Consider the following 14,704-nt stretch of genomic DNA (forward strand, 5'->3'; position numbering starts at 1 on the left):
ACTCTGCGGACATAAGCTCCTCCAGGACTATTAATGTCAGAAGGCAATATTTCTAGCAAGAAGTAATCTACCGCAACCCCCTCTTATCTAAGCGCTAGTGCCAGCATTTTTTGGATGTTACTTTCCAGTAATGGCAGCTTTCCATGTATAAAAACAAACACAACCAGCCCACTGCTTGCTATCTTTGATTTATAAAGCAGGTCTCTGCACTCCACATTTCTTAGGACGTAACCATCCTTTCTCCCATCTGCCCAATTACTTGGGTACGGCAAACAATCTGACTGTAACAGAGTTCTCCTTAGTGTAAGGGAAAGCCACTCATTCTAGACAAGAGCACTATATTAAGGGGCCTTGTCAGTGGTTTGTCCTCCATGGGTGCAATAAAGAAACACCCATAAACATAAGAAGGAAAGAGTTTTAATCTTCACACTGTAAGTGGTTGCCATAATCACTGTTTATCCTCCCCTCTTTCCTCTGCAAGTCTTCAGGCACCAGAAATATGTTGCTAGGACATCCACCCCAAAGGTGGCAATGTGCATATTGCTGAAGTGTTGAAGATGAAAGCTGCAATATAAATTCAAATTAGTAATAGTATTCAGTTTAAAAAAATATACTTGCAACTGAGGCAGCTCTAGATGCTTCTGATTAAAATTCAGCTGAGAACAGTTTTTAAGCGGTACTTTATCTGTGGAAACGGGCTTTTAGAGAGCTGCCATCCGTGGGTGGTGCCACACTGAGAAAAGGTATTCCCAATGACAGGGTTGGGGAGAGGCTGGCACTCACCCAACACAATGCTGCTCGGGAAAATGTCCTGCACCAATTAGCAGGTATAAACGTGTGCAGGAAGTTTTCCTGAATACTGGAGGGTAAAAAATACCTCCAGACTTTGCGCCAATGCAGGAAGTTACAACATTACCCCTAAATCTGTTCCCTGAGCAGTCAGGTTTATTGAGGTTCTATCTGCTGCTGACCCAAAGCATTACTGGAAACAGAAAGAATTTTTTCTTAAGCCAGAAAACATAATAAGCTTAAATACTGTAAGTTATTTTTCCTTCCCCAGGATAACCATAAGCAATTACCCAAACCTGAGTCCATCTGAAGAGTGTTGAAGTTGATGAGCTTTCAATCAAGGGAGCAAAACATGCCAGCAGAACATAATTTCAGTATCCAAGCTTCAGTGCAAGGTTGCTACCGCTATGTCCAAGGAGCACGTCTTTCCTCTGAGCAAGTCTAATATCCACAGTTCCTTCTTCCCCTCCCCTCCCCTCCCCTACACCCTCCGAAGGTACATAATATGATACTAGAAATATAGGATTCTCCTGCAACGGAGACGTGGCTGCACTGATCATAAATACACATTTATTTATATCATTAGAAATGCGTAATTACAGCTTTTAGTAGCATTCTTTTCCTAGAAAAGTTAAGTAAGAATGCAAAGAAAATTGTTAGTAGTCCTCTGTAACAAATTCAAACTCTATCTTAATAAGCTGAACAGAAAACCACTAGCAAAAGGCTCTTCATACTCCCACATACAGTTTTTGTTTTTGGTTTTTTTTTTGACATTTTTAGTTTTGGTTTTCTTATAAAGACTATCGCAAAAAAAAAAAAAGCCATTCAAAGAGTGGAGAATATTTAAACGTGATTATCTTTTGCCTATACACTGTAAAGTAAAATGGCCTTACCTCAAGGTTACAACTGACAGACAGTTACACTTAACAAAGGAACTTGTCAGTTATCAAATAATCCTGTTTTGCTAAAACCAGATTCACAGATCGACTAATGTTCTTGTGGAGGTTTTGTGCCAAGCAGAAAAAACAGAAAGCCCAGGTCTGTGTGAGGGTGAAGTGGAGAAGGCGCAAGCTCTTGCTATAGAGACACTGTAGGATGCTTCCTTACTGGAGACCCTTCTTTCCTTGAACTGCTGTACGGAATTATACAATCCATTTTAGACAGGGTAATGTTCACTGGGAGGAGAGTGGCTTCTTCACGTCTGCCCTATTGTATTTGGATGGCTTCGTGTTCAATCTGCATTTCTGGTTGGAGAGCCGACTGAAGAGTCTCCGCACTCTAAAGCAAAGAAACAGACATTGATGCAGAAATGTCAAACACCCACACCAAATTTCCCAATATACTCTATGCAGTTTAATCTTAATTAATGGGTAAATAAACATTCAGGGAAAGTGTTCTTGTCACTGATAATAGATAACGTTAAGTGATAGCCTCTTCTCATCCTTTCAGCCCTATCATTCCCAACAGGCTGGGGCAGTCTGAAAGCCACTACTTTTTAGTGACTGTTATTTTTAGGTATATGTTCGGTTGTTCAGTTTTATAATGCTTTTGTTATGTGGGTTATAAGTCATATTTTTATTTTGATTAAGTATGTACTCTAAGGAATCTGCTTTGAATAGCTGTGCTGATATGAGCAAGTTTAAATAAATAAATAAATAAATATTTTCCTTAGTGAACATCTCATTTTCCATTTCCTGTCATCCCAAGGACATCTCTGCAACACAAGCTTACTTATCTACCTTTCACATGCAAAATACCCAAATCCTGCCAGGGTAACAGACAGGATGACCAGCACCATAGCTCCGGTGTAACAGCACACTGTGGTACTGAGAGTCATTGGGAATGCGCTAGGGACATTTAGGCCCAGTCTTCAAAAGGATTTCCACCCGTAAAACACGGTTTTATGCATGCAAATGGGCTTCTGAAAACTGCACAGTGGTTGTGTGCATAAAAGTAGGGACAGAGGTACGTTTATGGGCACTAGAAAGAGGCAGTCCGGGGCATAGAGTTGGGGCTTACCAGTAATGCACAGTCTTTCAATTTTCACAAGTAGTTCTGTAAATCTTCAGGCATACAGTTATAGCTGCTAACGAGCATATTCAACACTGGGCTTCAAAGTGAGCTTAGGCACATAAATCTGCTTTGAAAATCTGGGCTAAAGTCTGGGGGTATTTTGTAAAGAAAATCTTTAGCCTTACATGGATCGTTGAAAATTACCTTCCCAATGTTATTTGCTAAACTCAAAACAAATAAAAAGAAAACAGAGATCAAGCAAACTTTCCACTCAAAATTACAAAATAATCAGGGATTTATGTCTCTTAGAAACATTCAAGATGCTATAAAAATCCATCAATATTAAATGGAGGATATATATAAAACTATCTGAAGGTGGTTATATCCAAAATGTAATCATATCCCCTTAATGCAGTCTGTTTCTCTTATACCAAAATATCTTTAAATCCGTCATTGAAAAGACTCAAAAGTGAAAAATCAAAAAAGTAAATATCACCTGGCAACAGCTATTATTTCAGTATCATCTATTCAGTATCAAAGATCTCTCAACCATCTTAAAAACCTTTAAGGTAAATTTTAGAAGCCCTGCATACACCAAAATTGGGAGATGCGTGTGCTCGCCTTATTTTAAATGCCACCTACAAGCATGCGTATCTCATTGTGCACACATCTCACTCAAAATAAAAATGGGGCGTGGTTTGGGTTTGCTATGGGCAGGGCATAAACATTTTGGGGAGAGGCCAAGAGATGTGCACACAAATGATTATGCTTCTGAGTGAACACCCAGGTCTAGTGCCGCATAAATTTACTTCTGCTATGGAGGAGGTGTAAGTTTAAAAAACAAAAAAAAAAGCCATTTCTTTTTTTTTTTTAAACTCGTCTTTATTAGGTCAATGAAAGCACGACCAGGTACAATAACAAAACCAAAACAAGCATGACAATCCTTCAAGTAAACAATACAAACCAAATGACCCCCTTTTTCAACATTTCTCCTGACCACCATTCCTTGTACATGCATTCCCACTCACAAACACACACACACACATCCATAAGACCATACAATTACACACCCATCAAGGACAGTCCATAATCAGATAAAACACACAGTGCACAAGAAGCCAGAAGCACTTTATCCCAAAGGGAGAAATAACTCTTCAAGAAGATAAGCGACCTCTGGCCAGCTATGTCTCTTTTCCGGAATAATTCCAGGTTTGCCATGTGAAGCATGTCTTTCCACTGAGCATATGAGGGCACCTCCTCCAATTTCCAGCACATTAAAATAACCTTCTTGGCAAGGAGGGTGGCCACAGCAAGAAATCTTCTCCCCCATTGAGGTATCGAGCACCCTTTGTCCCAAAAACAAAAGTATACAGAAAGCCCTGACCAAGAAACAGAACATCCCAACAGCTTGTCTAAATAAGCCGTAATCCGGCTCCAAAAAGGTTGGAGTTTAGAGCATCCCGTGAACATATGACCGAAGTCTCCTGGGACCACTTTGCATTTCATACAGATGTCAGAGTCCCATAATTTCATCAAATCACCCTGTACCAGGTAATATACGTTCTATGTAAGATCTTAAACTGGATTTCCCTCATACTGGCAGCAAGATAGTTTCTAGAAATTGCCAAGAAAGCATGGGATAGCAAATCCAAGGAGACTTCAGTGCCAAGATCCACACTCCATTTTTCAGCTAAGAGAGTCATGTGGGGACTAGGTAAAGCTGAAGTAAGCTGCTTCGACCAATTAGCAATTTTGTTAAATTTGGGTGGAGTCTCCAAAAAACTCTCTTTATCATCCATGGGTATAATAAGGGAAATATTGTTCTTAGAGATGCTAAGACAATAATGCACAGCTTGTTCTGAAAAGGCTCAAAACCCTCCTCCATTTCCAGGATTTTAGGACTGTCCTCCAAACCACGCTCTTCTCCAAGACTGACTACTGAAATGCTCTCTTCCTTGGGCTCCCCATCTCCTCCACCAAACCTCCAAAGATGCTCCAGAACACAGCAACTAGAATCTTAACCAACACCAACCGGGGAGCACACATCACTCCCATCCTCTGGAACCTGCATTGGCTGCCAATAAAATACAGAATCTTGCACAAGTCCCTCACCACAATCCACAAATCCATCCACAATCAGCTACAACTAGATCTTCAGATCCCTCTCAAACTATACACATCCTCAAGACCCATCAGAGAAGCGTATAAAGGAAATCTGCAAGTCCCCCCTACTAAAGCCACGCGTCTATCAACTACCAAAGAACGAGCATTCTCCACAGTGGGTCCTACCATTTGGAATAACATGCCTACAGACCTCAGACTGGAACATTGCCCTCTAACCTTTCGAAAAAAACTTAAGACTTGGCTTTTCCTTCAAGCCTTCCCTTAACTTTCTAAACCGTCGATATACTACCTAATCAGACTCCGCTTACCTGACTAGATGCCCCGCCTAGTTTCGGCATTATGTTTTCTCGTTAGTTCTGTTGTCCTTTGTCTCCGGCTACCCTAGCCCCCAAGTTCTATCTCCCTGTTCTATGTAACTTTGCCTCTTGTTAAATGGTTTATTAAGTTTGACCCCTTGTTCCATGTAAACCGATTTGATATGAATCTATTCATGAAGGTCGGTATAGAAAAGTGTTAAATAAATAAATAAATATCCCCATCCTCCTGCAACTGCTCAAAAGAATATAAGCAGGAGGAATCAGAGTCTACCAAATGAACCAGATTATGAATTCTCTTTGAAGCCCATCCCCAAAAAATGGGGCCATTTAGGCTGGGAAAAAAGTCTTGGTTGCCGTTATTCTCCACCACCAGAACCAGGCCTTGGGAAGGGCTGTGAACCAAAAAGCAGAACGCTTCAAAGAGACTGATTTACCAGGGCTCAAATGGTCCAGATTTATTGGAGAATAAGAGGCTGACCAATCAGACCTTAAGCCCTCCACATCAAATTTAGGTCGGTGAGATACCCATTTCTGCAGATGGCAAAAGAGACAAGAGGTATTTTAGTCATAAATCTTGGAGAGGAACCCCCACCAAACTTCTGGTCCAACCATAACACATCAAAACTCACCCGCGCTCTTCTATTGCACCATATAATGGAGCTTACCATACAGCGGTATATTTGAATAGTTGAGGATTTAACCCACAGTAAGAGCATTTGCAATAGGTAAAGAAATTTGGGGAGGACTATCATCTTAACCAAGGCGCATCTACCTAGTACAGAAAGTGGAAGGGCTTTCCAATGTGCCAATAAGGCCTGAACATTGCATAAGGTAGAATCAATATTCAGGGCGTAAAGCACCTCTACTGTGCGAGCCACCTGAATCCCCAGATATCTAAAATGAGACCCATCCTACATAAACGGAAAAGGGCCATTCCAGTAAAATTGAAAAGTGGGATATAGAGGAAATAGCAACAGATTTTCCATGTTATAAAATCGGGCGTACATTTGCGCACGCCGCATAGTGCGCACAAATGTACCCCGCGCGCGTGTTTAAAAATCCAGCCCTGTATGTGTATCTTCATGTTGTTGAAATGTCCTCACGAAAAATACTTAGAAGGAACACTAGGTCAACAATAATAATCCAACAAAGGCCTACAGTTAAATGAATCAAAACTCATAAAAAGAAATGCATGTTTCTAATGACCTTTTAATGTCTAGACATTAATCAATGATTTATTAATGTACTATCACAATGAGAAAGAGAGTTCAGCATTCAACTGTTCTGCCCTTCTGGACATTAAAGGCGCATTATGTGGTAAGGCTGTATTCACAATCAAATCTATGACAACTGGACTCATGGGACTGCCACTGGATGATGTGAGCCACAACGAAATGCTGAAGCTGCTCTTTAATCTGTATCTCAGAAGGTGGATCAGTATGTAGAGTTTTCCTCATTTCTCTTTCATTGCTATAATATTTACTTCTTTGGATCACTGCTTAATAAGTACGTGCATACATCACTCTACTGTCACAACAACATACGCTCGCAAAGGTTTTTATGACTGCTGAGAGATCTCTTATGATACCAAAATAACAGCTGCTGTCAGGTGATATTTACTTTTTGATTTTTCACTTTTGGGTGTTTTTCAGAAAGGATTTAAAAATATTTTGCTATGAGTAAAGGACTACATTAAATGGATATGATTAAAGGATAGTGCGCTTCAAAGAAACAGAATCTTGAGATGGGCATGATGACCTCTAGTATTATTACAATTATATATAAACTCCATTTACTATTGATGCTTTTGATGTAGTGTGGTTGCTAAATTAGTCCAAGTGAATGTGTGGAAATAAGTCAACGAACATAAAAAAATCATAAACGGATGCCATTTTATTGGATTAACTTGATCCATTTCTTGACCAGCTTTCAGGTGAAAACAAAGAAATACAGGGGGAAATTTTCAAAAGCATTTCCATGCATAAAACAGCTTTTTGAAAATTACCCCGAGGATTGTACACAGAAAAGTACACATGGAAGCAATTTCGGGTCTACAAAAAGGTGTTTCTAGAGGTGGAAGAAATCATTTCCACACAAACTTTTGATTTTTAAGAGAATGCAGATAAATGTTCGCATCTATGCTGCACTAAGGTGTGTGCAGTCTTACTAATTTTCAAAGTGGTCATATGTGCATAAGTACACTTTGAAAATTAAAGTCTGAAGTCTGCATGTACAGACTTCAGCCCTATGCAGACTGTTAGAAAACTGGGCTCATAGTTTTTAGTAACTGTTTTAAGAAAATTTAAAAAATTATAATCACCAAATTATTTGGTATATCCAACTCAGAGTATCAATATCCAGTTCTAGTATCAATGAAAATATGAGCTGCGTCATAAAACACTCAGAATGAATACATGAACTCATAACAAAATGGAGCTTAAACCAGATGTTGCCTATACAGCAGATAAAGTGAAACAAAAAACACCAGATCTGAATAAGCAGAATAGAACAGTTAGAAAGGAAACCACTGACCTGAAGAGCTTACAGTTTAACAAAAAGGATAGCATGGATGGGATAAAAAGGGTTTGGGGATAGGAGGTTAGACTGGTGACTGGGAGAGGGATACCAGAATTGGGGAGTATGGTAACAGCAGAATGACTATAAAACCCACTGACAGCATTAGATCATAAGAATCACCATGCTGGGTCAGGCCAAGATCCACTGGGCCCAGCATCCTGGTCTCTGACAGTGGCCAACCCAGATCCCAGGTACCTGATAGATCCCAAAAAGCCGATCTATTTCTTGTTATGCACTCTTGGGAATAGCAATAGCTTTCTTTAGTCTACCTGGCTAATAATGTTTATAGACTGTCCGAATCTCTTTTAAACCCTGCTATGCTCTTTGCCTTGATCACGTCCTCTGGCAACAGATTCCACAGCTTGATAGTGAAAAAATACTTTCTATGATCTGTTTTAAATCTGCTGGTTATTAGCTTCATGGAATGTTCCCTTGTTTAATACTACTTGAAAGAGTAAATAACTGACCTTTATTTACCCATCCCACCCCACTCATGATTTTATAAACTTCTATCATGTCCCCTCTCTGATGTCTCTTTTACAAGCTGAAGAGCCCTTGCCTCCGTAGCCTCTCCTCATAAATGTTCCATCTCCTTTATCATTTTGGTCACCCTTCTCTGCACCTTTTCTACTTCTGCTATGCTTTTCTGCACACAATACTCAAGGAGCAGTCACACCATAACTCGATACAGAGGCAATAGGATATATTTCATTTTGTTCTTCATTTCTTTTTGGATAATTCCTAATCTTCTATTTGTTTTTTTGATTGCTGCTGTATTTCAATGTATTGACTTCAAGGACATCAAGGTCCTTTTCCTGGGTGATGACTGTTAATATAGAACCCAGCAGTGTGTTGCTTTAGTTTAAACAATTTTATTGGTTTTTCAAATAAACACAAACATCCAAACAACAGAGGAAGGTTGGTTCCTGACCTACCCTCTGAGATCAAACAACCAACTTACAGAATACATCATCTCCTTCCACCCTCCCCAACCCCCCCTTTCTTCCCTAACCCTCGTCGTCCTGGTCAATGGAATGTCCACAGTGAACATAACTATGTTATCAATATGGGATGGTCCATCAGTCATTCAGAACCAAGCTCCGAGCCCGGTGTGGCAGTTGTTGTAAATAGAGCATCCAGGTTTTAAGAAACATCTTCCGCCTGCGAGGAGTGACATGTGAAGACAGGTTTTCCATGGTCATCAATGCATGGAATTGATTCTGCCACGCCCAGAATGATGGGGGGGTCGTCGAACACCAAACTGACAAAATTATCTTTTTTCCAACTAGGGTAGCCTTGTGTAATAATAGGCGAGAGCCAGGATCCCGGATCTGAATAGGGGAAATACAGCCAAATAGAAGCCATAAAGGAGAAATGGGGAAGGCCACATCTAGGACATCAGCCATGTAGTCAGCTATCTTGCCCAAAATCTACGTAATGGGGGGCAAGACCAAAAAGCATGAGAAAGAGTGCCCACCAAAGTTTGACACCTCTGACACAGCTCAGAGCTTGTTATAGATTGCTGAAAAGCGATTTGGGGGGAGACATAAGCTCGGCTTAGGAACTTATACTGCATTTCCCGGTAGTATTGGTTACCAGAGATCCTGGCTATCCGTCGGAAACATACCCGCACTATTTGGCAAGTGACCATAAATTCCCCATCTCGGTTCCAACGGGTAACCAAGTGTTGACTTACATCCAGTTGGCCTTTTTTCCTTAGGAGAGCATGATAAGCAGACAGAGACGGGACCTTAGCCTGGGCAAAATGCAACACCTCATCCAACGCCTCATACTCCGAAGGCAATTTAGACGGCTCGGGTAATGAGGTGATATAATGGCGAATTTGTAAGTATGGGAAGATATGAGATTTCCCCAGCCCTGAAATTTGACCATATTCCGTAAAGGTCAGGATCTTCCCCTCCCTAGACAGTAATTGCCCCAACCAGTATAATCCTTGGGTTTCCCATTCCTGAAAAGAACCGTTTTGGGAACCTGGTGTAAAGTCTACATTCCCCTTTATCGGTAGAAAGTAAGCACATACGCGTGAGATTTAAAAAATTCTGGCCAACCGTTGCCAGGTGAGCCTAAGCGGTTTAATCACCGCCGCCTGGGATAAAAAGGGAGGGAGAGATGTGGCCTGCGACTAGGACATAAGAAAGCGCCAGGGGATGGGTCATCGCTCTGTTCGCTGCCTGTACATCATCCTGCTTTGTGTCTAGCAACCATGCACGGAGCACCCGTAAGTTACATGCCAAATTATACAGTGCTAAATCAGGAAGACTCAGACCTCCATCCCCCCATCTTATCTGGAGCCAGGCCAGGGGAAGCCTCGACTTCCCACCCCGCCAAATGAACCTACGAATAGTACTATTCAGCAGATTAAGATCTTTCTTTTTCAGCCAGAGTGGTATATTTTGCAAAAGATAAAGCCATTTAGACAGTATAGCCATTTTAAATAGGTTGATATGGTCCCCCAAGGAGAGCGGCAGAGCACCCCATAACTTCAAACTTGCCCCGGTCCGCTGCAGCAAACCAGGAACATTCGCCCCATATAACCGTTCCGGATCCGAAGGGAGAAATACCCCCAAGTATCGAAGCCTACCCTCTGCCCACTGTAAGGGGAACATGTCAGGCCATTGGTGTTTTAATGTCTCCGGATATGCCAGAGCTTGAGATTTAGATTCATTCAGTTTAAATCCTGAAAAGACTCCAAAAGTCCAAATTAACCGCAGTAAGGAGGGCAGCGACCGTTGAGGGTCAGTGATAAAAACTAAAAGGTCATCAGCGAAGGCAACACACTTAAAAATAGTCTGATCCATCCAAATCCCCCGAATACCAGCGCTATTTTCAATGGCCAGCAAAAGGGGCTCCAACTGTAAAATGAACAGCAAGGGGGACAACGGGCAACCCTGTCGGGTGCCTCTCGTGATTGGAAAAATGTCAGATAAGGCGCCATTGGCTATAATCTGGGCTCGTGGGTCCGCATATAACAAATGCAACGCCTGGAAAAACCACCCCTCAAAACCCATCTTCTGCAACATATGAAATAGGTAAGGCCACTCCACCCTGTCAAAGGCCTTTTCCGCATCAAAACTAATGGTCAGGTATGGGGTTTCCATTTGCTGGCTCATTGTCATAGCAGCTAATATCTTACGAATGTTAGCCCAGGCATATCTGTGACGGATAAACCCTACCTGGTGAGTACCAATCAAATTGGGAAGAACGAGTGTGAGTCTGTCCGCCAGAATTTTCGCTAACAATTTCTGGTCGTAATTTAACAGAGAGATAGGGCGGTATGATTCAGGCGCTAAGGGATCCTTGCCTTCTTTGGAGATAAGAGTGATGTGGGCAAGGTTCATATTTACTGGGAAGGTCCCCTGCTGTACCAATGCCGAAAATACCCTTGCCAGCGGTTGAGACACCTGATTGCCCAGGAGTTTAAAAAATTCTGCAGTATAATCATCCGGGCCAGGGGCCTTGAAGCATTTGGAGCATTGGATGGCCCTCTGGACTTCCTCCACTGTGATGGGTTGATTTAGCTCATACTGTTGCACGGTGGTTAACCTTGGAAGAGAAACTCGGGTACAAAACTCCTCGCAAGCTACTGCATGCCAACCCTCGGTGGAATAAAGGGAAGTGAAAAAATCTTTAAAACTATTCAAGATTCCCGAAGTATCATTCAAAATCTGACCGGACAGCCTCCATATTGCCAGGACATAGCGGCTTGCCCTTGAAGTTGCAATCAAGTTAGACATCAATTTTCCTGCCTTATTACCGTATTGATAAAATTTGAATTTATAATACAATAAGCTCTTTTTCTCTCTCTGATGAAGCAGGGAGTTTAGAGCATACTGTTGGGAGAAATATTGGGCCCTCACCTCCTTCCTCTCTGATGCCGCCAATTGGCGACAAGTTTTACATAATTGAGCACTGAGAGAAAGGATGCGATGGTTAAGAATTTTCCTACGCTGAGCTACGTAAGAGATAATTTCCCCCCGTAGCACCACTTTCGCGGTATACCAAAACAGGATAGACTCCGACTCATGCTCTTTGTTAAGTTGAACGTACTCTGCCCATTTGGCCCTAATGTATTCCCAAAATTTCTCATCAGTAGCGAGAAAATAAGGGTAGCGCCAAATCCGGGCACGGGGACCCTGGACAGTAAAACTAAAATCTACCCAAACTGGCGCATGGTCAGAAATTACAATATTATCTATGCCCGCAGACATCACTTGAGTAAAGTCATGGGTGCTTAGAAGGAAATAGTCCAAGCGAGCACTGGTAGCATGCACTCGGGACACATGTGTGAAGTCTTTTTCTGTCGGGTGTAGCATCCTCCAAACATCTAACAAGTACAGCCCGTTCCCCAGCATTGCAGGACCTCGACCTTGACCCGGTTCCCGGCTGCTGCCCCGTTGATGCATCCAGGAGAGGGTCCTGGATGGTGTTAAAGTCTCCCCCAACCAGCAGAGTCTCAGATGCATAAGGTATCAGGTGAGCGTAGAGCCCTTTAAAGAAATTGGCATCATACACATTGGGGGCATAGACATTACACAATACAGCTTTTTGATGAAAGATTTCGGTAACCAGGATAAGATACCGTCCTTTCGCCACAAACGTTCCAGGATATCAGACGGGTGGACTTAGCCAGCACTCCCCGACAGGGAATATAATGTAAAGAATTGTATAGAAATTATAATCCTGGTGACCCTCCCAGCCAAGGCCACCAGCCATTGAAATTCCAGCTCGAGCCTTAGACCTGGCCCTAACACAACAAATTTGACCCATCCCATGAACCAACAACATTGACTCAGGACTACCCCAGCGACCCCTCCACCCCTACCTTCCCCCCCTCCCCCTCCCCTGCCCCCCTCCCAAACACCCCCTGAGACCCTTCCCCCCTTCTTCCAAGAACCTGTGTCATAGCCTTCCTATGGGAGGCTTAGAGATCCGGCCCGATGTGTCCAGGCCCACTCTATTACAACAAAGGTGCATATAAACAAGGTACCAGACAGTAACATTGGATAAAGAAAAAAATCGACCCTGTATGACTTCCTGCAGTTCCAAAGTAAAGCGGCAGTAAACAGTCCTTTTCTGCTGCCTCTGGGAGCCTCGAGCATGAGCCTCAGTTCTCCAGGATGGGTCTATTCCCCATTGGCGTCAGGGCTTCCGGTACGGCAACAAAGAGAGAAAAAGAAAAAAAAACTGAAGCGAGAAGAAAAAAAAGGAAGGAAAGAAAAGGCCGCCAGCGACATATCCCCGTCTCCCCAAAGCAGGCCCAGATGCGGCCATAGCGTTCCGTGGAGGTTGCAGCGCGTCTTGTCTTGGGGGAACTGCGGGATTAGCCGAACCAGCGTGAGAGATTTCAAGAAGCCATAGTAAAGTCTGCCATCGAGTTTTGAGGTCCCGGATAGTATAGACGAGAGTGCAGGTGGCACCCGCGTTAAAGTCCGCTGTAGTCATCCCCTTAGATCTGGGTTACGACCACATGAGTTCCCTCTGGGTGGTCCTCCCTGGTCGAGCATGGGCCACTGGATAAATTAGTGTCCAGGCCCGCCAAGTTGAGCAGTCCAGGGCTGATCAAGTGGCCATTTTATCCACAAAAATTTGGGCTCCATCCGGGCTATCAAACACATGGACCTTATCGGAGGCCCAGATACGCAGACGAGCAGGAAATAGTAAAGAAAATTTTATTCCTCGCTGATGCAGAAGGGTGCAAATCGGTGAGAAACTCTTCCGGGCTGCAGAAACCGAGGCCGAAAAATCTTGGAAGACTCTAATCTGGTGTTCTTGGTAAGTAAGAGTAGTAGCGTTGCGGGTGGCACGCCAAATCATGGATTTATGGGCCAAATTTAAATTTTGCGATAATGAGGCGCAGCCTCCCAGCATTGTTATGGCGCACCCCAAGACGATGGGCTCTCTCGATCACCAATTTCCCTTGCAACTGGGGAAAACTAAGCGCTTTTGGCAGCCACTCCGCCAACACATCACTTAGGGTGTTTTCTGCCACGTCCTCGGGGAAGCCCATAAATCAGAGGTTATCCCTCCGCGCTCTATTCTCCAGGTCATCTACTTTCGCTTGGAGCGCTGCTATTTGTTTCTCTTGCGATGCGCAAGCCACCGATCAGGAGGCCGCGCCATCTTCTAGAGCTAAATTTCTGAGTTCCGCCTGTTCCAAACGGGGGTTCAGAGCGGACAGCGTTTCTCTTACCTCCCCCAGCTGAGAGTTAATTTGCTCCCATTATTCATCCAGGGCATCTCGGATGGTGTCTTTAATGCCGTGACAATAAGTGCCGTGCCAGGGGAGGGAGATTCACTATTGCTAGATGCCGCCATCTTCCCCTCCGGGGCACGTGGTTTCTCCTTCTCTCTGCACCCACTTTTGGCAGCCATTCCGGGCGAATTTCAGCACCAGGATTTAATAGAGGTCATATACCGTCTCGATCCTCGGTCCCGCAGGTTAAGGGCAGCTTTGTACGTGGTGATGGGCCTAGATATAAGGAGTAGGTCTAGGAGCTAGAGAGCTGTGCTTCCTCTCTGCTCAGCACATCACGTGATCTCCTCCAGTGTGTTGCTTTAAATGGAATAATTTTTCCAAATATGCTTCACTTTGCACTTGTCCAAAAATTTCATCTGCTATTTAAATACCCAGTCTCTTAGTCTTACGAGGTCCTTCTGCAGTTCCTCACAATCTGCTTCTGTATGGACAACTTTGAATAATTTTGCATCTTCTGCAAATTTGAACATATCACTCATTCCCTTTTCCAGATCATTTATGAATATGTTAAACAGCACAGGGCCCAGTTCTGATCCCTGTGGTACTCCACTAATGGCCTTTCTCCATTTGGAAAAGTGTTATATTCTCAAACCTCTATGCATGGCTA

The 14,704-nt window shown here is 43.1% G+C and overlaps 1 protein-coding gene across 4 annotated transcripts in view; it reads right to left on the reverse strand.

Moving 5' to 3' along the window:
* Positions 1 to 438: 438 nt before the first annotated feature.
* The window catches only part of BANP (BTG3 associated nuclear protein), a 755,155-nt gene continuing 740,889 nt past the window's right edge, over positions 439 to 14,704 (reverse strand). For 3 of the 4 annotated variants that reach the window (XM_029608652.1, XM_029608651.1, XM_029608650.1), the window contains one exon: positions 1,338 to 2,067. In XM_029608652.1, coding sequence (XP_029464512.1) covers positions 1,996 to 2,067 — 72 coding nt within the window. In that variant the 3' untranslated portion in view covers positions 1,338 to 1,995. Of the gene's footprint in view, positions 565 to 1,337; positions 2,068 to 14,704 lie in introns of those variants that run through there. The other variant, XR_003857728.1, reaches the window with a different exon arrangement.

The sequence above is a fragment of the Rhinatrema bivittatum genome, chromosome 7 (genome assembly GCF_901001135.1).
Source record: "Rhinatrema bivittatum chromosome 7, aRhiBiv1.1, whole genome shotgun sequence".
Classification (NCBI taxonomy): Eukaryota; Metazoa; Chordata; class Amphibia; order Gymnophiona; family Rhinatrematidae; genus Rhinatrema; species Rhinatrema bivittatum.